The sequence below is a fragment of the Esox lucius genome, chromosome 18 (genome assembly GCF_011004845.1).
Source record: "Esox lucius isolate fEsoLuc1 chromosome 18, fEsoLuc1.pri, whole genome shotgun sequence".
Lineage (NCBI taxonomy): Eukaryota > Metazoa > Chordata > Actinopteri > Esociformes > Esocidae > Esox > Esox lucius.
This window is the reverse complement of record NC_047586.1, coordinates 27306162-27329110: the sequence shown is the minus strand read 5'-3', so window position 1 is coordinate 27329110 and position 22949 is coordinate 27306162. Positions and strand designations below refer to the sequence as shown.

The window sequence follows — 22949 nt, the reverse complement described above, 5'->3', positions numbered from 1 at the left end:
GATTGTTTGCCTGCATAAGGATGTTTTATTTACTTTCCGCTATTCCAATGAATTAACCCCTACATTGCCACTGTCATATTTTGGCATTTATCTTTGGAGATTATGCAAATCCTGACTATGAGTACGGTTATAACGCACATGTATTATTACCAAACAGAAAATTATTTGAATATGACATCCCACAGATAGGCGCTGTTTGTTTAATTAGGTTAACTTGAATGCAGTTTTTCTGAGTAATAAAACGATTCCATATACGACACGTTTATTTCTTTAAATGTAAAAATATACTCATAGATGTAATGTAATGCTTCAGTAGTTATTATGAGCTTGTTGTTTTGCTCCCTTCTGAATCAGGCACCTAGCTTGCATCATACTCGCAAAAGCGTCATTCACGCGGCTCATACTCGAAGGACCCATGCGACAATTCGGAAACTGAAATTTGAAAGCGCGTTCATGTTGACCTCATTCTATACAACATTAATCCCACTTTGTGCATGGAAATAAATTGTACGAAGGCAAACAACTTGGATGGATATATTTGAGTAACGTGTAACATTGCAATTACATTTGGGAGTTATACGGCCTACAAGCAAATATTGAACGTAGCTGGAAAGCTTGTAAACTAGCTTGCTAACTAAGTTAGCTAACCCGCTCACTTGACATCGAGAAATTGAAACCACTCACGCATGTAGGGTGTCGACTCGTTTTCATCTTAGGAAAGTGATGTCCATTTGTTGTTTTAATAGCTAGCTTGGTGCTCGCGTTAGCTAACTAAGTTTGCAAGTTTCATAGTGTATGGTTGTGGAATGATCCGACTTGTCAACATCAGTTAGCCAAACACACCAGTTAGCCAAAACAGGTAACCTAGCGAGCTACACTGTACAGTTACTTGTAATTGTAGATCAAATGCAAGCCTGTAGACACGCATGTATTGACATAACGTTATATGCATGCACGTTTGCATGGTTGATTACCAGCAACATTGTGATTCTGTAATTTTAAAACTTAACAAAATTGTCTCTATTTTATCAATTGTCCTCACCTAGCCTGTTAGACCTACCATACTGCGCCTACCAAGGTCCTTTCAGAGCAGTGCGAATGAATGGAGAGAAAGACCCTTTAGATAATTTATAACTGTATACATCCTACTTGTTTCCTGACCTCCTCTAAGCCATGATGAAGAGGAGGGGGGAGGCAGCCTCCGAGTCACTGAAACAGAATAAAAAACAACATCTTGCAGATGCCAGCTCAGATGAAGAGTCACCATTACTAACAACAAGTCAGGGTAGGAAATCACTTAGATATCACGACACATGTAGTCTGTTTGGTTGTTTGGAAAAAGTTTTAAAACGTTTTGAAGTGGTCATCCTCTTGTCTTTTGTATGTTTGTCTTTGTCATATAGACTCTAGTCAGAGTGACTCCCACAGTGACCCCGAGGACCACAGACCAGGATTCTCCATGCCCACCATATCCCAGAATGCATCATCCGCTGTCGATGTCAAACAGGGCGCCGCAAACCATTTCCCCATGTACAACAGCGTTTCACAGAAACTCATGGTGAGATGTTCTGAAGCTTAATAACCATGCAGCTCTTCGAATCCGGGCATTAATTGAGGGGTTATTTTCAGGCATCTTGTCTTGTGCAGAAATTGTTTGATGCAAATTGGATGAATCATGAGGGGTATGAAGAACATTATTAAGTGTGTTTATCCTCCATTCACATTTTATGTCTGTATTATCCTCCAGGCCAAAATGGGTTTTAGGGAGGGCGAGGGTCTGGGTAAGTTTGGCCAGGGGCGCAAGGAGATCATTGAGGCATCCACCCAAAGAGGAAGGAGGGGACTGGGGCTCATGCTGCACGGCTTCCAGGGAGAGCTCAATGTGGACTGGCAAGACGAACCTGAGGTATGGCACCATAACAAACCTGACGTTGTCACAGACGTGATATCCTTCTTTTACATTTTAATCACATACATACTATATCAAATATTGTATAGTTATATTAAATAAGAAAAGGATGCACTTGCCAGTGTAAAAAAAACATGACTCTTCCTCGCCCACCCCCCATCCCCAGCCTAGTGCTGTAGAAGACGTGAAATGGTTTCCAGAATGCTCGACAGAGATCCCAGATGCTGATGAGCTGAGGGACTGGATGTCTGTGGGTCCGGTACGCAACCAATTTCAAACAACCCCATACACTTCTACCACACATTGTCCTTGCTGTCATTCTCACATGGCACATTATTTTTCCTACTGATTTAGAGAAAACTGAAGATCGAGGATGAGACTGAGTTCTGCACTGAAGATCTTTTACACAGCCTCCTGAGATGCAAGGTAAGAACGGCAAACAAAGTATCATCACCTGGATATTTAATAAGTAAATGAGTAACAGAAGTAAAGGATGTGAGTGTGTGGCTGGCTAATGTATGTGTATGTGTGGTCTGCAGTCAGTGTTTGACAACCTGGAGGGGGAGGAGATGAGGCGAGCTCGGACACGCTCCAACCCCTATGAGACCATCCGGGGAGCTTTCTTCCTGAACCGGTAGCTGAACAGAAGCTAATTGTTCTAATAAAGCCCCTGGCGGCATAGAGCTTCTGTTTAGCTCACTTGATAAGAGCTTGGCGCTTTATTCAGTTTGATTTGAATATTAAATGTTAGTAGCTGATTATGAGGACTCATTTAATCTTTTGTTGGATGGTTCTCTCTAGAGCAGCTATGAAGATGGCTAACATGGACCATGTTTTTGAGTGCATGTTTACCAACCCAAAGGATTCGCAAGGGGTCAGAGACACTTTCCATTCTTACTTAATCCTGGGCAATGGAAATTATGTGTTTCAAATAAATATTTGATATGTCATTGTAAGGGGTGTTACTTGGTACGTTTTCCATCTTTACCTATGCAGAAGCCCCTGACGCGGGAGCGAGAGGGCGAGCTACTATATTTCGGAGACGTGTGCGCAGGGCCAGGGGGCTTCTCGGAGTACATCTTATGGAGGCGGCGCTGGCACGCTAAGGGCTTTGGAATGACACTTAAAGGACCATGTGACTTTAAACTGGAAGACTTCTACGCCGCACCCAGTGAACTTTTTGAACCCTACTATGGTATCTATTTAATCCAACAGAGTTGGAACCTAGTTCTTATCAGTGAGGAAGAGAAAAGTTTGTATTATTAACATTTTGTAACTGTCAAGTGCATAAAATATGTAATTTCCTTCCTCTTCATCCTACTTGTGGTTAAGGTGAAAGAGGGGTCGATGGAGATGGTGACATCACTCGTCCAGAGAACATCAGTGCATTCCGCAATTTTGTTATGGAGAGCACGGAAAGGAGAGGTCTGCACTTCATTATGGCTGATGGGGTGAGTTAAAAAAAGATTCCCTACAAAAAGAGGTGAAACTACATTAAATATATATTTCATATCCCAAATTTACTTTGTTGTCTAAATAACACACTGAAAAAAGTATTAAAAAAAAACTACGTTATTATTTTACACAAAACAAAAAAACAGGAGGCCACAGTCATTGTAAATGCCATGCGTAACCACGGGTGCTGCAGCTACCCTGTTAAAACCTCAGTCAGCACCCACTGACGACATTCTGCTAGTGACTTTTATCTTTATATTTACTATTTCGTGCTACTGAGCGGGTCATGCTGCCGGACTCTGTGTTCCTTAACACGTTTGGAAACCAACAAAAATGGGACACAGCAATTCCATTTTGTTGTGGATGGTCCATATTGAAATGAACCACATCAGACGCAATCAAACAACGTGTTTGAGTTTGAATATGTGTGATATGCCTTTTCTCATTGTTGGGTTGTGTTGTTGAAATACTTTCTGGGTTTTCTGATTAACAGGGGTTCTCAGTGGAGGGGCAGGAGAACATCCAGGAGATTCTAAGCAAACAGCTCCTTCTGTGTCAGTTCCTCACAGCAATGTCTGTGCTAAGGACAGGTATGTCTGTCAGTCCACTTTCTTGGTGTCTGTCTCTGCTGTAAAAATGTTTACTGATTTTGTTTTCTGTCTCCCACAGGTGGTCACTTCCTGTGTAAGACCTTTGACCTGTTTACACCGTTTAGTGTGGGACTGATTTACCTGCTGTACCTCTGCTTTGAAAGGGTGTCGCTATTCAAACCCATCACCAGCCGACCCGCCAACTCAGAGAGGTAGATATGTGTTTACATGTTGATGCTAACATTGTTTAACTTCAACCATACCGAATACAGGGTTTTTTTCTGGCTCAAAATCAGGCCAAGTATCCCAACCTCCGCTCCCTCACGTTTTACCAGATTTCCCTCTGATAAACTTTATATAATATCTGCCCTGTTGTCCATGTCCACTTGAGCAGGTAATGCACACAAGTGTCCTCCCTAATAGCAGCCAAAATATACAAGCAATATATTTATTCTTTACATATTGACATGTTACATTTTTTGCCGGACTGTGTAAGCAGAGCCGGCCAAGAAGAGTGACTTTGTTTTACCGAGTGCCAGACTAAGTGACTACTCATTGTTAAATACCGTAGTGGTTAGAGACGCGGGATGCCATGTGGGCGACCAGTGTTTGATTCTAGTCTCTGACAGAACAAAGTATGCATTAGGATTTGTTCAGGATAGACAAAAATATTGCTGGCTACAAGCTTTAGTAGCCATATTATAGTAAGCCTAAAAAAATATTTTTTACGGTTATATTGCAACTATTTCTGGTGGATTTTCAAATTACACATCAGTGCATGCTTTTGGGGTAATATAGACCACAACACTTTGCCCTGTAAAAGAAGAGGGGTTTCCACGATTCTCTCGTCTTTTCACTTGACAAAAAGTCAGTTATTGTCACCTATATTGATAGTTATTGTATCAATGTCATTCACAAATGAAAGAAAAACTAACGTTGTTGTGCCATGAAATGAAATAGCTTTGGCAGTGTAAATTTCACCAGCCGTTCATACAGTTCAACTAGGCTTGCCTGGTTCCTTTTCTTGTTTCTTGTTTGTAAACATATGTAGGTTTTTACCCTTGTGTTTTTTTTTTTTCTTTGTCTGCCTTTCCAGGACTAGTAGACATGTTATGAGTTTTAAGTGCATCCAGCCTATAGTTTCTGCTTGACTGTTCAATACGCCCCCAATCAAATTGGCTTCACAATCCCTCTTCTGAGACACCTAAAAACACTACCACTGAGCATCAAAACCACTGGCTCTGTTTATTTGAGGATCCAGGAATCACAAATATGAAATCACTCAAGTTTTATAATTAACCTCAGTCAATATTATTGTTGTGTATATTCGTTATTATATTATGTTCTTGTTCATTTGACTTGCATTAAATACGCAACAGATCTGTATATATTACAGCCTTGTTGTGTTGTTTTTTCTCCATCCTTGCCACCACATTGTTCATCTCCGTCTCTTGACTTCCTTCAGCTGTACTTGGCTATTCTGCTTGCGCTCATTCAGCGTCTTCAGGTTCATATATTTATTGTTAGTGACTTAAATATGTTAATTGTACAAACCCGATTCCAAACAAGTTGGGACACTGTACAAATTGTGAGTATTAAAAGAATGGAATAATTTACAAATCTCAAACTTATATTTAATTCACAATAGAATATAGATAACATATCGAATGTTGAAAGTGAGACATTTTGTAATGTCATGCCAAATATTGGCTCATTTTGGATTTCATGACATTCCAAAAAAGTTGGGACAGGTAGCAATAAGAGGCCGGAAAAGTTAAATGTACAGATAAGGAACAGCTGGAGGACCAATTTGCAGCTTATTATGTCAATTGGCAACAATGATTGGGTATAGCCTCTCAGAGTGGCAGTGTCTCTCAGAAGTCAAGATGGGCAGAGGATCACCAATTCCCCCAATGCTGCGGCAAAAAATAGTGGAGCAATATTAGAAAGATGTTTCTCAGAAAAAAATTGCAAAGAGTTTGAAGTTATCATCTACAGTGCATAATATCATACAAAGATTCAGAGAATCTGGAACAATCTCTGTGCGTAAGGGTCAAGGCCCGAAAACCATACTGGATGCCCGTGATCTTCGGGCCCTCAGACGGCACTGTATCACATACAGGAATGATACTGTAATGGAAATCACAACATGGGCTCAGGAGTACTTCCAGAAAACATTGTCGGTGAACACAATCCACCGTGCCATTCGCCGTTGCCGGCTAAAACTCTATAGGTCAAAAAAGAAGCCGTATCTAAACAGGATCCAGAAGCGCAGGCATTTTCTCTGGGCCAAGGGTAATTTAAAATGGACTGTGGCAAAATGGAAAAGTGTTCTGTGGTCAGACAAATCAAAATTTGAAGTTCATTTTGGAAAACTGGGACGCCATGTCATCTGGACTAAAGAGGACAAGGACAACCCAAGTTGTTATCAGCGCTCAGTTCAGAAGCCTGCATCTCTGATGGTATGGGGTTGCATGAGTGCGTGTGGCATGGGCAGCCTACACATCTGGAAAGGCACCATCAATGCTGACAGTTATATCCAAGTTCTAGAACAACATATGCTCCCATCCAGACGTTGTCTCTTTCAGGGAAGACCTTGCATTTTCCAACAGACCACATACTGCATCAATTTCAATGTCATGGCTGCATAGAATAAGGATCCGGGTACTGAAATGGCCAGCCTGCAGTCCAGATCTTTCACCCATAGAAAACATTTGGCGCATCATAAAGAGGAAGGTGCGACAAAGAAGACCTAAGACAGTTGAGCCTGTATTAGACAAGAATGGGACAACATTCCTATTCATAAACTTGAGCAACTTGTCTCCTCAGTCCCCAGATGTTTGCAGTCTGTTATAAAAAGAAGAGGGGATGCCACAAATGGCCTTTTTTGAGATGTGTTGATGCCATGACATTTTTAATCAACTTATTTTTCCCTTAAAGTGATACATTTTCTCAGTTTAAACATTTGATATGTCATCTATGTTGTATTCTGAATAAAATATTGAAATTTGAAACTTCCACATCATTGCATTATGTTTTTATTCACAAATGTACAGTGTCCCTACTTTTTTGGAATCGGGTTTGTATATTTTTTACATAAATAATTGTCTTTTCACCTTCATCTGTCTTTAGTTTCAAGTTTTATTGAAATATTTTTACATGCTTAGGGCAAAAGAAATCTAGGATCAACTTCACTCATGTCTGCAATTTCAGGACTGGTCTGGGCCTGTATGCCATGTTGCCAAGTCATTGATAGTAAACTGCAAAACCCTTACACTACACAAAAAAACACACAAACTGTATTGTTTTCTATACAACCCTATCGGTAAATACCCGTCCAAGCACATTAAAAATAGCCCAGTGGTTTGGGAAACCGACCCATCTGGCAACACTGTTAATTTGAAAAGAACCTCTTATGGCCACATTCGCTGCACTGTTTTGATAGTATTTAATGCACAGTGGGTCAAAAAAGTATTTAGTCAGCTACCAATTGTGCAAGTTCTCCCACTCAAAAAGATGAGCGAGGACTGTAATAAAAAAAATATAATCAAAACAATCCAGAAAATCACATTGTAGGATTTTTAATGAATTTATTGGTAAATTATGGTGGAAAATAATATTTGGTCAATAACAAAAGTTCATCTCAATACTTTGTTATATACCCTTTGTTGGCAATGACAGAGGTGAAACGTTTTCTGTAAGTCTTCACAAGGTTTTCACACACTGTTGCTGGTATTTGCTTGTTTGTAGGTGACCAAATACTTATTTTACTGAGGAATTTACCAATAAATTCATAAGAATTCCTACAATGTGATTTTCTGGATTATTTTTTCTCATTTTGTCTCTCATAGTTGAAGTGTACCTATGATGAAAATGACAGGCCTCTCATCTTTTTAAGTGGGAGAACTTGCACAATTGGTGGCTGACTAAATACCTTTTTGCCCCACTGTATGAGCGCAAAATTATGTTTTGCCGTGCTGACACTCAGAGGCGGTGCAAGATTTTGGGAAGGCCTTTGAGTTTTATATGTAGGAAAATACCTGCTAATAGTTCTGTTCTCACAATGTTATAATATATCATCATCTGAATATAAAATTGGAGTTGTTATATTTCCGGTTTTCAGATACATAGTGTGTCGCGGTCTAAAGCCTGGTTCAGATCCAGTCAAAGAATATATGTTCACGGTCAATCTGAAACTCAACCACCTGAAGAACTCAGAGTCGGACGTCAACGAGGTGGTGCCCATTGAAGTCATCAAAGGAGACACTGAATTCTACAACCACATGATCAACTCCAACGAGAGGTAGAAAGACTGAGGCACGCACGCACGCACGCACGCACACACACCACAATATAGGCTTTAATAGTTCATGTCTTTCTTCAGCCACTGTGTAGTACAGATCAAAGCCCTGGCAAAGATCCATGCCTACGTCTTAGACACGTGAGTTACCGTTCCCTATGCTGTTCAAATTGATGTAGACGTGCCTGTGTGCACAAGTGCAATGAAAATCTGTTGTTTCATCAGGACCCTGTCAGAGGCCAGGCAGGCTGATATTCGTAAGGAATGCCTGAAGCTTTGGGGGGTGAGTAATAGTGAGGAATAGGGGATAACTGGTCACTATGTACCGCTAGTTTTGAGTATGTGAGCTGTTCAATCATGCAGCTTGATGGCCGTAGCTAGCTCCCTTTGACACTTTTTATCTTCCTTATTAGATCCCTGATAAGGCCAGAGTCACTCCTGCCTCCTCAGACCCCAAGTCCAAATTCTACGAGCTGATGAAGGTCAGATTGTGGCCCTCCTTTCCTTTTCTAGTATGAAGGAATAGATGTGCTTTTTACATTAGAGGATGCGGTACATGGTAACACTGAATTGTGTGCCCATCTAATTGTCTGGATGGTCACAAAACCATTTTGAGTCGTCTAGTTGCAGCAGCTGTGTGTGATCATGTATTACCAGAATTAGATTTTCCCTTTCTGTCTCTCAGGGTTCTGACATTGAGTCATTGAACTCCAAGCCCACGCCTCTGAGTTCCACCACCCTGGATAAGGTGCATCACGTCCTTGATTACCGGTGCATTGTGGGAGGAGGGGAGCAACTCTTCCTTTTAGGTCTTGGGGTAAGAGAGAACTCAAACCATTATGCAACTGAGGCCATGATGCTCTCAGCAGATCTCCACGATGCTCTCAGCAGTAGAACTTATTCAAAATAATCTATAGCTTTCCCACTCTTATCGTGCCTCTCTCTCACTCTCCAGAAGTCACAGATCTACACGTGGGATGGCAAGCAGCCTCTGCGCTGGAGGAAGCTGGAGAACTTCAAGCTGGAGCTGCCCAGAGATACCCTACTCAGCGTAGAGATCGTCCAGGAGCTGAAGGGAGAGGTGAGGAAGGGAACTAGTGGATAGTGAAGAGGGAAACAAATTGGGCTTAAGAAAATAAAGTGGTCAAAGAGGGTTTAAAAGAGAGGCTAAAGATGGCACAGGAAAACAAGAAACCAGGCAAGCCTAGTTCAGCCGGCCCGCAATAAAAAACGCCCTCTCGAGATTCTAACCTGGATCGCCCGCATGAAAGGCTGTGTCTTTAACTACTACTCCACGAAGCTATGCATCTGCCAAGTGTCGGTATAGCCTCTTGACATTATATCATTCTGTCACGCATTGCCTTATACATTTCAATAATGGCTTTTATTGTGATAAAGAAAATCTGAATGGTGCCAGAATAATATCCTGCTGCTAAAATAATGCTTATGAAGCCTCGAATGGCCATCACTAGGTGACGATAAATTACTTTTTCGTCAAGTGAAAAGACGAGAGAATCGTGGAATCCACCGGAAATGGTCGCAATATTGTATAACCGTAAACAGTTTTAGTTGAGGCTTACTACAGTGGATATAAAAAGTCTATACACCCCTTAAAATGCCAGGTTTTTGTGATGTAAAAGAATGAGACAAAGATAAATCATGTCAGACCCTTTTCCACTTTTAATGTGACCTATAATGTGAACAATTCAATTGAAAAACAAACTGAAATGTTCAAGGAGGAAAAATGATAAATAAAAACTGGTTGCATAATACTGGGGATTTGGCTGTGTTCATAATTAACCACATTCAATTAAATCACATTCAAACTCCTGTTAAATAGAAGTCATTACACACCTTCCATCATTTAAAGTGACTCTAATTAATCACAAATAAAGTTCAGCTGTTCTAGTAGGATTTTCCTGACATTTTCTTAGTTGCATCTCAGAGCAAAAGCCATGGCCCGCAGAGAGCATCCAAAGCATCAGAGGGATCTCATTGTTGAAAGATAGCAGTCAAGAGAAGGGTACAAAATAATTTTAGTAAGGAACAGAGACTAGGTTCTCTTGGCACATTCTAACAGTTTTATTAACTATTATGCAAATATGAGAGACGCGTCAACCGCTTACACACATAATCGTCACATAATAAGAGTCTCTGACTTGATACATCATTTCAACAGTATATAAGGGAAGAAAAGGGGTGTGGTAAGATGCTGCCCTGTCTCAAGTAATTAAAACACATTCCCTTTGTTCTATCACACAAGCCAAATGCTGTCCTCCCCCACCTTATCCTTCCTGCCATAATGTTTACTGTTGTGTTTACCTAAGCTTCACACAAAGGACAGCTCTCCTTCCTGCCATAAATAACTTCTTCAATTCTAAGAGTTCTTACAGCATCTGGACAGACAATAGATGCCCCCTATGCAAATACCAGATCCCCCACATTCCTGAGGAACAAAAGACTGACACCCTTCTTCTAGGCAGGAAGACATGGCCCAAATACCTGTTAATCCTCTGATATTATACAGACATGTGTGTCACAATCAAAGTAAAGATTTACATATCAGCCAATGACAGACATTTCTCAAATGCACCTTAGTCAAAAAGTTCCATAACACAAGCCAGAGCCCAGACCTGAATTCAATTGAACATCTGTGGGGTGATCTGAAGAGGGCTGTGCACAGGAGATGTCCTCACAATCTGACAGATTTGGAGCACTTTTACAAAGAAGAGTGGGCAAATATTGCCACATCAAGATGTGCCATGCTATTTGACTCCTACCTAAAAAGACTGAGTGCTGTAATAAAATCAAAAGGTACTTCATCAAAGTATTAGCTTAAGGGTGTACACACCCTTTAGTTTGTTTTTCAATTGAATTGTTCACGTTATAGGTCACATTAAAGGTGGAAAAAGTTCTGACATGATTTATCTTTGTCTCGTTCTTTTACATCACAAGAACCTGGCATTTTAACAGGCGTGTGTAGACTTTTATATGCACTGTATATAACGTAGCTACTGAATGTAGTAGCCAGCTGGGTTTTTGTCTGTCCTGAACCAAAAAGCATGCATGGAGGCGTACTTTGAAAATCTACCAGATATAACTGTTACGTTTTATTTTAGGTTTGCTATAAAGTAGATACTGAAGGTTATAGCCAGCGAAGTTTTTGTCTATTCGGAAATAAATCTAAATACATGCTTTGTTTTGACTGTGAGGAGACTCAGTCACAGAACCTATAGCTTGCAGGTCTGCTTCTCTAACCACTATGCTATTTAGGTCGGTTGGTCATATTCGCTCTTCTAGGCTGGCTCTGCTCACGCGTTTTGGCAATCAATTCCTGATTTGGTAGGAGAAAGGTGGTAGTAGTAAAAGGGTAGTAAATTTTATGTTCAACTTTTTTCTGTAATTTTTGTTGAACGCAGGGTAAAGCCCAGCGCAGGATTAATGCAGTTCATGTGCTGGATGCCCTGGTCCTCAATGGCACAGATGTACGCATACAGCACTTCAACCAACGGTGAGGCATCAACCTCAGAATTCACCGGGAAGAAACATACTCTTTTAGCAGAAGCTCTGAGCTTCTCTGAAATTTGTATAATTCTAACAAGAGAATATTGTTTTTAATTTTTTTTTTGGTTACATTGCTTATTTTTAAAATAACTATTAGAACAATATGGAATGTTTTTTTGTTTTATGACAGCTATTAACCTTCATATAGAACATTGAACAGATGTGCCCACTAATTAATTCCAAGCAGGGATGGAAAGTAACAGCCCACTTATCTGGCAGTGAAAAACAGAAATGTCTATTATCTGTCAGATAACAGTTCAGCTCTCTTAACAATTCAGTTGGAAAGGAAAAATCTGTCCTGATGTCAGCTTGAGCTAGGAATTAATGTTATTAGCACAAGGAGGTTGTGGCAACAAAACAACCTGTCCCTTGCAATACTCACAGTCCAAATGTATTAAGTAAGGTATTTAATGGTTTAGTTATAATGGATTAGCTTGGTCATCCATTCAGCTGTGAACTCCTGTAACTTAATAGAAAGTTAGAGTGGACCAAGGACCCAATGGCCACTCTAACAGAGCTTCAGTTTTCTTCAGAGATTACTTACCAGAAGTTAAACCATCTCCACAGCACTCCATCAATCAGGCCTTTATGGTGGAGTGGCTAGACAGAAGTTACTCCTGAGGAAAAGGCATGTTGCTCAGTTATGGCTGCCTCTTTGAAGGATTTAGAGAATGGGGGGGAAGATTATCTGGTCTGATGAGGCCAAAATTGAACTGTTATACCTGAATGTCAACTGTTACATTTGGCGAAAACAAGGTACTAATCATTTAACTAATACCATCCCTATAGTGAAGCGTGGTGATTGTAGTATCATGCTATCGGGATGCTTCTCAGTTGCAGGGACTGGAAGACTGGTCAGGATTGAGGGTAGAACAAAATGCAGAAAGCTCCGTAAACAAAAACCCTGATCCACAGAGTGTGGGGCAAAGATTCAACTTTTCAGCACAACAACGACCCATGGCACACAGCCAAGACAATGTTGAAGTGGCTTCAAGATAAGTCTGTGAATGTCTTTGAGTAGCCCAGCCAAAGCTCGGACTTGAAACCCATTGAACATCTGTGGGGAGACCTGAAGAGTTCACAGTTCACCGACACTCCCCATCCAAACTGACAGTGCCTGAGAGGATCAACTAGGAGCAATATCTGCAAAGCTAGTATAGGCATACCCAAAAAGACTTGAAAGCTGTGATCACTGCCAAAGGTGCTTCTACAAATGACAGAATTAAGAGTCTGAATACTTATGTAAATTAAATATTCCAGTCTTTATTTTCAATACATTTGCAAACATTTCATTTTGCTTTTCACTTTGTTATTATAGGGTGTTGTGGCAAAAAAATATTTAATTAAAAACTATTTTACATGAAAGCAGGGTAATATAGAGGGGTCATCCTGCTCATCAAATATATTGTTCCTAAACTGTGGTCATGATGTCTTCAGAATCCAGATGGCAGAGAAGTTTGTGAGAGCAGTTTCAAAGCCAAGCCGACCAGACATGAATCCTATCAGGTAACAACAGTACAGTCTTTACATTTTTCTTCTCAAGACTAGATATAAAGGGAAGATCTGGATATTTTTGGACTCTTATTTAATTTTTTTCCAATTTTGAATTTTTCTCTGCTTTCCTCAGAGTGAAGGAGGTATACAGGCTGGAGGAGATGGAGAAGATCTTCGTCAGGTGTGAGATTTTCAAGTCAGATTTCGCTATTGTTAGTCAACATTTTAGACAGAAAACAAAAATGTATGGGTTAATAAATGAATAAATATTCCTGAAACACCTAGACTGGAGATGAAGGTGACTAAGAGTTCAGGCGGCGTCCCCCGTCTGTCCTACACTGGCCGTGACGACCGCCACTTTTTGCCCAACGGACTCTACATTATCAAAACTGTCAACGGTACAAAAAGATGGATTTTAGGAGCATGAATGACAATATTAGAAAACCACAATGTTCATATACAGTGGGGAGAACAAGTATTTGATACACTGCCGATTTTGCAGGTTTTCCTACTTACAAAGCATGTAGAGGTCTGTAATTTTTATCATAGTCTACATGCTTCAACTGTGAGAGACAGAATCTAAAACAAAAATCCAGAAAATCACATTGTATGATTTTTAAATAATGAATTTGCATTTTATGGCATGACATAAGTATTTGATCACCTACCAACCAGTAAGAATTCCAGCTCTCACAGACCTGTTCGTTATTCTTTAAGAAGCCCTCCTGTTCTCCACTCATTTCATGTATAAACTGCACCTGTTTGAACTCGTTACCTGTATAAAAGACACCTGTCCACACACTCAATCAAACAGACTCCAACCTCTCCACAATGGCCAAGACCAGAGAGATGTGTAAGGACATCAGGGATAAAATTGTAGACCTGCACAAGGCTGGGATGGGCTACAGGACAATAGGCAAGCAGCTTGGTGAGAAGGCAACAACTGTTGGCGCTACTATTAAAAAATGGAAGAAGTTCAAGATGATGGACAATCTCCCTCGGTCTGGGGCTCCATGCAAGATCTCACATCGTGGGGCATCAATGATCATGAGGACAGTGAGGGATCAGCCCAGAACTACACAGCAGGACCTGGTCAATGACCTGAAGAGAGCTGGGACCACAGTCTCAAAGAAAACCATTAGTAACACACTATGCCGTCATGGATTAAAATCCTGCAGCGCACGCAAGGCCCCCCTGCTCAAGCCAGCGCATATCCAGGCCCGTCTGAAGTTTGCCAATGACCATCTGGATGATCCAGAGGAGGAATGGAAGATGGTCATGTGGTCTGATGAGACAAAAATTTTGCTTTTTGGTCTAAACTCCACTCACAGTGTTTGGAGGAAGAAGAAGGATGAGTACAACCCCAAGAACACAATCCCAACTGTGAAGCATGGAAGTGGAAACATCAGATGCTTTTCTGCAAAGGGGACAGGTTGACTGCACCGTATTGAGGGGAGGATGGATGGGGCCATGTATCGCGAGATCTTGGCCAACAACCTCCTTCCCTCAGTAAGAGCATTGAAGATGGGTCGTGGCTGGGTCTTCCAGCATGACAACGACCCGAAACACACAGCCAGGGCAACTAAGGAGTGGCTCCGTAAGAAGAATCTCAAGGTCCTGAAGTGGCCTAGCCAGTCTCCAGACCTGAACCCAATAGAAAATCTTTGGAGGTAGCTGAAAGTCCATATTGCCCAGCAATAGCCCCGAAACCTGAAGGATCTGGAGATGGTCTGTATGGAGGTGTGGGCCACAATCCCTGCTGCAGTGTGTGCAAACCTGGTCAAGAACTACAGAAAACGTATGATCTCTGTAATTGCAAACAAAGGTTTCTGTACCAAATATTAAGTTCTGCTTTTCTGATGTATCAAATACTTATGTCATGCAATAAAATGCAAATGATTTACTTAAAAATAATACAATGTGATTTTCTGGATTTTTGTTTTAGATTCCGTCACTCACAGTTGAAGAGTACCTATGATCAAAACGATAGACTTCTACATGCTTTGTAAGTGGGGAAAACCTGCAGAATCGGCAGTTTATCAGAAACTTGTTCTCCCCACTGTATGTATGCATGAGAGATAGGTGGAGGATATCTGCTCTAGGGTGCAGGGCTAGGAATGTTTTCTCACTCATCTTCCTTGCTCTGACATGCAGACCCTTGGACGATGGCCTACAGTAAGAACTCCAAGAGAAAGTTTTTCTTCAACAAGACAACAAAAGAGTCCACCTACGACCTGCCAGCCAACTGTGTAGCACCCTTCCAGTGTGTAATGCTACCATGCATTTGTAATGTGTGGTACATTTATGTTGTTTGTCTTAAAGGGAAATTTCACTGCTGTTCAATTAACCTATTGGACTGGAACTAAGAGGCCTATTCCAAACCCTGAAACACAGTCCAGACCATTATACCTCCTCCACCAAACATTACAGTAGGCACAATGTATTCTGGTAGGTAGCGTTCTCCTAGCATCCGCCACGCCCAGTTTCTTCTATCCAGACAACCAGATTCATCCCTCCAGAGAACATGTTTCCAGTGCTTTACACCACTCCAGCCAACACTTGGCGTTGCGCATGTTGATGTGAGGCTTGTGTATAGCTGCTTGGCCATGGAAACCCATGGACTTATTCTGCAGTGGTAGAAAAGGCTTTCTACATCTCCTGGTTGTAAACATAACATAGTATAGTATTAAAAAATACTGTTTTAGTGCATAATGTCTGAAACACATCCAATCATAATTACACTACCGTTCAAAACATTTGGGATCACTTTCCTTTTTGAAAGAAAAGCAGTATTTGTCAATTTAAATAACATCAAATTGATTAGAAATACAGTGTAGACATTGTTAATGTTGTAAATGACTTATGTAGCTCAACGGCAGTTTTTTTATGGAATATCTACATAGGCATACAGAGGCCCATTGTCTCCAACCATCACGCCTGTGTTCCAATGGCAAGATTGGATGATTGAAAAAAGTGTTATGAACAGACGAATTTGAGGTGTTCGGATCACAAAGAAGAACATTCGTCAGATGCAGAGAATGAAAAGATGCTGGAGGAGTGCTTGATGCCATCTGTCAAGCATGGTGGAGGCAATGTAATGTTCTGGGGGTGCTTTGGTGGTGGTAAAGTGGGAGATTAGTACAGGGTAAAGATCCTGAAAAAGCAAGGCTATCACTTAATTTTGCAACGCCATGTCATACCAGGTGGATGGCGCTTGATGGGAGACTTTCCTCCTACATCAAGACAATGATCCAAAACATCTCCAAACTATGCAAGAACTATTTAGGGAAGAAGCTGTCAGTTGGTAAGCTGTCTATAATCGAGTGGCCTGCACAGTCACAGGATCTCAACCCTATTGAGCTGTTGTGGGAGCAGCATGACCACATGGTATGCAAGAAGTGACCATCAAGCCAATCCAACTTGTGTGAGGTGCTTCAGGAAGCATGGGGTGAAATCTCTTCAGATAACCACAACAAATTAACATGCCAAAGGTCTGCAAGGCTATAATTGCTGCAGTTGTAGGATTCTTTGACAAAAGCTAATTTTGAAGGACATAGTTATTATTTCAATTAAAAATCATTATTTCTAACTTTGTCAATGACTATTTCCTATTCATTTTGCTATTCAAACTCATTTCATGTATGTATTCATGATAAAACAAGGACATTTCTAAGTGACCCCAAACTTTTGAATGGTAGTGTATCTATTGTGACTGAAAGAAAACATCAAACAGGTTCTAGCGGTGGATTTTCCCTTTAAACAAAAAAAACCAAAAACTAAGAGTAGCATCTACACCTATTCTATGTTGCAAGATAGTGGTTCAACAGGATCTTGTGTTTCTAATTTGTGTCCTCAGCGTCTGCCATATGGAGCGTCTGTTCTGGGCATGGGAGGACGGGGTCAGAGTTCACGACTCTCAGAAGCGAGTAGACCCTGAGAAGCTGTCTAAGGATGAAGTAGTCTCCTTCATCCACCAGCACTACCAACCCTGAACCATTAGAGGGAGACCTCTGACAATATCACCAGGAGCAGGCATCCATGTTCCAGGAAAGTGGAAGGGTATGCAGGATTTTGCTTTAACTGAGCTGGAAGACAAATTATGTTGAATTCTGTGAATCATTGAACTGAGTCAATTGTTCAGTTCAGTGATTGAAAAAATCCATTATAGCTGGTCTTTCAGGTAATTTAAAGCAAAATACTACACTCCTTTTAACTCCCAGAACCAGGGTTGAATATACCTGCAGTAGACAATTACAATTTCCTGTGTACAGTGTTTGACAAACTGCCATTTACAAGAATGTGTGTGGAAATAATGTTGGCTTAAAAAATATAGAATAGATAGTGATAAAACGATTGGTGCCAACATGGAAGACAGTTTGCCCAACTCTTGTTGTCACATGTAGACAGACCACTCTAATGCTCTAAGCTCCTGATCCGATTAACTGTACAGAATGTGGCTAAGATAAGATTTTAATACTTTATGAAGAAAAATAACAGTGAAAAGCTGTCACGTTACAAGTGCTTTGCATGCTCCTATTTTTCTATTGAGTTAATGACCCCCCCCCCCCCCCAAAAAACACACCCCATTGGCTTGAATTCTTGCAGTCTCCACGATTTGCAGTGTTCGTGAACAAGATGCAGTAGTGTATCCTGACCTAAAATCTCCAAAACTCTACATACCAGAAAGCTTTCTTCTTGAACTAAAAGCCTTGAATTGTGCCTTTTAAAGGCACTGCACCAAACGTCCCTGTATGTTTGACAAAACTTTGCATCAGCAGTCTAAATCCATCCATCTCACACACCCACTTTGTTTTTTGTTTTTTTACACTTTAAGCTCTACACTCCCAGGCTTCAAGCAAACAACCAAACCTTTGTACAAATGGGAAGTGATGTAATATAGAAAAACAAAGGCCCTGAGTATTCTGGTCAGGAAAAAAATATGGTTCTAATTAAAACACTAGCTAATATGAAATTCAGCCTCTACTTCCTTGCATTCTAGACTGGGGATTTAACAATTAGGAGTGTTTCTATCACTCATCTTCCTGTGTTTATTTTGTTTCATCTTATTGCCTTGCTCCCCTTATCCCAGTTGTTTTATTTGTGAAATATTAAGGATGGGGTGTACTTTGTTTGGTCCCTGTTGAAAATAATGTAATAAAAAGTAGACTGTGTTCTCCCCAGAAACCATTCCCTTAGGCCTAGTTGTTCTTTGCACAATCACTTCAGAAGCGGTGCAACTATGGTATCCCACAAAAAAACAACATGATAGCAACAGAATACTGAGTAGCAATGTTCAGCAAGAAAACAGATTGAGAGACATTCTTTATTTACACTTCTTAGTTAAGACAAAAGGAGAATGGTTATAAATGCCAAGCATGTCATATTTATCAATTTGCTGCAAATATGTAATTGTATTGTTGCCTTAGGTTAACTATCAAAAATGACGCAAAACTTGCAGGTAGGCCTTCATATGTGCATTAGTATCAAACTTTTTATTGTAAATGGTTTAAGCCGGAACACAATCCAAATTGCAGGCCATACGCATTGCCATTTCTTTTAAAGACAAATCATAAATGAGTTAAAACTTGCTGAATTTACAGTCCATTACCCATCTGCAGCATATAACAAGAATTGTCATATCACAATTATAGCCTATAACCTGCGTATGGATTTAATATATTTGGATCCACAGGCTGTCAGACAATAAGAAAATGCAATTCCTGGAGAACAAAAGTGAGAATGATTTTAGCACCAAATACTTGAACGAATTAAGACATGGATAACAACATTATACACCCCATACATAAGCTATAAGTTGGGATTTATGACCAAAATACTACAGTAAGGGGTGTTTGGTGGTATGACGCAGTGCTATGCTCTACTGGGAATACAACACAAACCCTAAGATGCGTATTGCTATTATAAACCGGTCATTAACACAATTACAACTGTAAAAAATGTTGGTTACAAATCAGGTGGTTTTAACCCTGAATACTGCCGTGGTATTAGACATACTATGGGTAAGACTAAAATAAACTGTTCTAATTGCGTTGGTAACCAGTTAATAATAGTAATAAGGCACCCCTGAGATTGGTAGTAAATTGCCAAGGGTTATATCAGGGTTAATGTCTGTATCCAGCCAGTCTATTATGTGTCATGGTTATAGAGCACACAATCTTAAATTCCACTTAATCATTTGGAATTAGGCAATCCCAAATGAGCATAATTCTTAAGTCCTAAAAGAGTAATGCTGATATTTAAATAAATTATACAACTCGGTGCCGTTTTAAACACACTAGTTCTTTTACAAGAACACTTTCTCAAAATAAAAGGGCAGATGTCAGTATGACAGAAAGACAAAGCTTAGACTCAGTGTTGAGAATTGTGTGGATGAATTCCTACCTCCAAGTTGTGGTTGCTCAACAAATTAGGCAATTTTAGCTCAAAAGCTTGACTGAGCATAGGTACCCATGAGCATAGATATCTTTAGCGCATTCTTTAATGCCTTTGTGAAGTAGTTTTTTAGTCCTTAGCTGCCAAAGCAGTCTTTGGTCCTGATTAAGATATAAAATCACAGTCAAATATGCTAAGACAAGCTACATTGCTCATTGATCAAGTAAGTATATCCCCTGAGAAGTTATACATAGGTATGTTTTACCTTGTTCAGTACTTCAGATAATGTAAACCTAATAATGAAAGCTTCAAATTATGAAAACAAATTTAGTGAAGTATTATTCAACTGTTCAGATTGTGCATGTTTACTGCAGAGATTCTATTAGATTTGGTCTTGAGCTTTGACTGCAATTCCATTACTGTCAACTGCTCATTTGTCAAGCCATTCTGTTGTAAAATTGCACTACTATTTCAGTTTGAACTTTTTAACAGCCTCCTGTTCTACTCTAGTAAAATCCGGATTTCAGGGTTGACTTATGGCAAGCTAGTCAGGACCAGAGGCAGTGAAACAGCCTCAAACCATAAAACTCCCTCCACAATGCTTAACAGTATGTATGAGATTCTGTTTAGAGGCACAGAGTTGTTTTTGCCATGTTTTACATAGCGGCCAAAACACTCCATTTTCGACTCAAATTCCCAGAGCCGTTTGGTGAATGAAATGTAATTTCTGTAGTGTTACTTGGTGAATGAGGTTACCTTTATCTGTAAATAGTGATGAAATGAAAATCAAATATCCATATATGCACATATTGTTTTTAAAATACAAAATCTTTCAAGGGGTATACTTGTTTACAGAGTTGATTCTTCAGTAGTGCATAAAGGCGTAGTAGAAAAGCGCACTGACAGCAAATACAGCCACAGAGAGCATCATGTTCCTCCTGTTCTCCCCTCTCAACATCTCCAGCTCTTTATCTAGGTGAGAAAGAATAAGGGTTTGTCCAACACAAACCGGTATCTGAGCAGAAGCCAGGAGACAAAAGTAAGCTAGGTTCTCATTTTCCTGAGACAACTGTATTATTTCATTCTCAAAAAAACTGGTAAGTTGCCTGAAAACCAAATTTTCTGAACCTGGGAATAAGTAGGGGTTAGTTGCCTTACTCAGAGTTTGTACAGAATACTTTTAACCTTGCCAGGTCTAAGAATTGGTCTCAACCTTATGCTTTATGGTTAGATGCTCTATCTGCTAGGCTACCCGCAACCCCAAATGTTATACTGTAATTACCAAATATTGAGTTTTGCTCTGCAACTATTTACAGCCACAAGCCCCCGTATTTACTTACAAAGAACAATTGTTTTACAATTGTTTTTTTGTGTGATAAATGTTTTTACATCCTGATTACTGCTATGCATGCTTGCTTCTAAATTATTTTGTGTGTATTAGAAGTACACGCCCGGGGTAATGTACAGCACTGTGCTAAAGTCTTGGGCACCTGAAAGTTGAACTATGTCCATTTATTTTGTAGTGTTTTTATAAACAAACATAAAACAGTAATTTATTTGTAACAAATAAATTACTTTAGCTCGACTTTCAGGTGCCTAAGCTGCAACAATGCTTGCAGAATTTCTTAATGACAAGAGTAAAGTTGACTTCCAGGCCAGAATCATCTTCTGGCAAGATATTGGTTCATGTTCCACAAAGTCACCATCATTTAGGATTAAGCTTCGAACGGAATTCTACTGCATTGTGTGTAATTTACTATAAAACGTGAAAATGCTTCCTTACCATATTTCTGCACCCTCTCATTCATTATCGTCATTTCATCCTCCAGTGCTTGTCTGTTGAGCAGAGGTATAAATAAGAGGTATACTGTAATAGATCATGAATAATAGCATCACATTATCCTGTTTTATATAGTAGCAAAAGTACAGGGAGAAAGGGGATTGCGCATTCCCATTTTATTTTACTGTTATTTTACCAGGTAAGTTAATTTTGAACCAATTTCAAACTACCAGAGGAATGACAAAATATAATGAAAACAGATTAAAAATGTATATGGTTTTGGTGACATAATCCACGATATTTCGGGTGGGGGGGCTGCACAGGTTGGTGTAGCCCCTGGATGGACTATCACCTGTCCGGATCTGAGAGATCCTCGCGCCGCCGTCGGAACTCGGCCTTCTCCATACTGCCCTGACATTGTAACCGTCGCTCCTCAACACGATCAATCTGTGCAAAGAATATTATTCAGTATTTCTCTAAAAATACCATAAAAGATGTGGCCAATATTTCGCAGTTAAGGAAGGTGTGCTCTTAAGTAGTACGTTAGCTAGCCATATGCTAGCTAACTCCCATGGAGAATGCAGTTTAAGGTTTTCGAGAGAACAGTTACTAAACCGTCTTTGGCTTTTGTAACGTTAGTAATGTAAATACACGCTGGATAATTAGCTTGAGCGACTCCCAAAGCCTCGTATCTTTTATTGCAGCTGCTGTAGATACTACACTTGTCAGTCCAATAGGCCCGAGCATTAAAATGTCTTACTTCTCTAGCAACGCTGACTTTCTCTCTCCTGTCTTTGGATTTGGTCATTTTTTTGTGCCAAAACCATAGATGTTGAAATATGTATAGCTAAATAATGATTCATATAAATTAATATAAAACACACCCAAACGACTTGCGTCTAACAAGCTCAGCGTTTTGTGAGCGACATCAAAGAAACACTTCCGGGTCACGAAAATTAGGAAATTTTCGAAATGAATTAGATTTACGTCACTTAAAAACTGACATAATTTATTAATTGTAAAAAAAAATGTACCTCAAAACATTGACAACAATTAAAATATGATCATATTTAAGAGTCAATCCAAATAAAAAGATTGGGTATTAAAATACGTTCCAAGGGCAAAATTCATACAATGGCAATGGGATACATATTCACTCATAGCTCATAAACTAATGAATATTCCACAGAGAAAGCTAGGTAGGAAATGTTCAGGAGAGTGTGTAGAGTAAGACAAACCTGTGTAATCATGGGGAATGATGTGCTACATCTAGCCACCCAATATTTTCCACAACCTTATTAGCCCCCAATGCAAAACACCATAATAGACTGTTCACGTATATATTGCCCTGTACAGAAAAAAACTATTCTGTTGTTGCTGGCATTATACTCAGACTACCATTTGCCACATTCACTGCGGCGTATACAATCGTTTTTTCTGTGTGAGTCAATATGCATTTCATAT

At 39.9% G+C, this 22949-nt stretch overlaps 2 protein-coding genes across 4 annotated transcripts; one reads left to right on the top strand and one right to left on the bottom strand.

Annotated features, from left to right (window-relative positions):
• The first annotated feature begins 397 nt into the window (after positions 1-397).
• Positions 398-18499, top strand: cmtr1 (cap methyltransferase 1). Of its 3 annotated transcripts, XM_010864342.5 has the most exons (24): positions 399-859; positions 1172-1285; positions 1404-1558; positions 1748-1906; positions 2076-2168; positions 2264-2335; positions 2449-2543; positions 2711-2783; positions 2906-3104; positions 3242-3360; positions 3858-3954; positions 4034-4166; positions 8078-8257; positions 8339-8395; positions 8480-8537; positions 8668-8736; positions 8940-9071; positions 9210-9335; positions 11674-11765; positions 13256-13324; positions 13446-13493; positions 13598-13710; positions 15467-15575; positions 17169-18499. In XM_010864342.5, the coding sequence occupies exons 2-24, from the start codon at positions 1174-1176 to the stop codon at positions 17302-17304; spliced, it is 2496 nt and encodes an 831-aa protein (XP_010862644.3). In that variant the 5' UTR covers positions 399-859; positions 1172-1173; the 3' UTR covers positions 17305-18499. The 3 variants fall into 3 exon arrangements, with proteins under 3 accessions (XP_010862645.3, XP_010862644.3, XP_019900253.3); XM_010864343.5 differs by lacking the exon at positions 1172-1285 and having other exon boundaries at positions 398-859; XM_020044694.3 differs by lacking the exon at positions 399-859 and having other exon boundaries at positions 870-1285.
• ccdc167 (coiled-coil domain containing 167) lies at positions 18369-22424 on the bottom strand. Its single transcript, XM_010864340.5, has 4 exons — positions 22246-22424; positions 21838-21932; positions 21489-21541; positions 18369-20677 (listed from the first exon to the last, which is right to left on the bottom strand). The coding sequence occupies exons 1-4, from the start codon at positions 22291-22293 to the stop codon at positions 20571-20573; spliced, it is 303 nt and encodes a 100-aa protein (XP_010862642.1). The 5' UTR covers positions 22294-22424; the 3' UTR covers positions 18369-20570.
• Between the last annotated feature and the right edge of the window lie 525 nt (positions 22425-22949).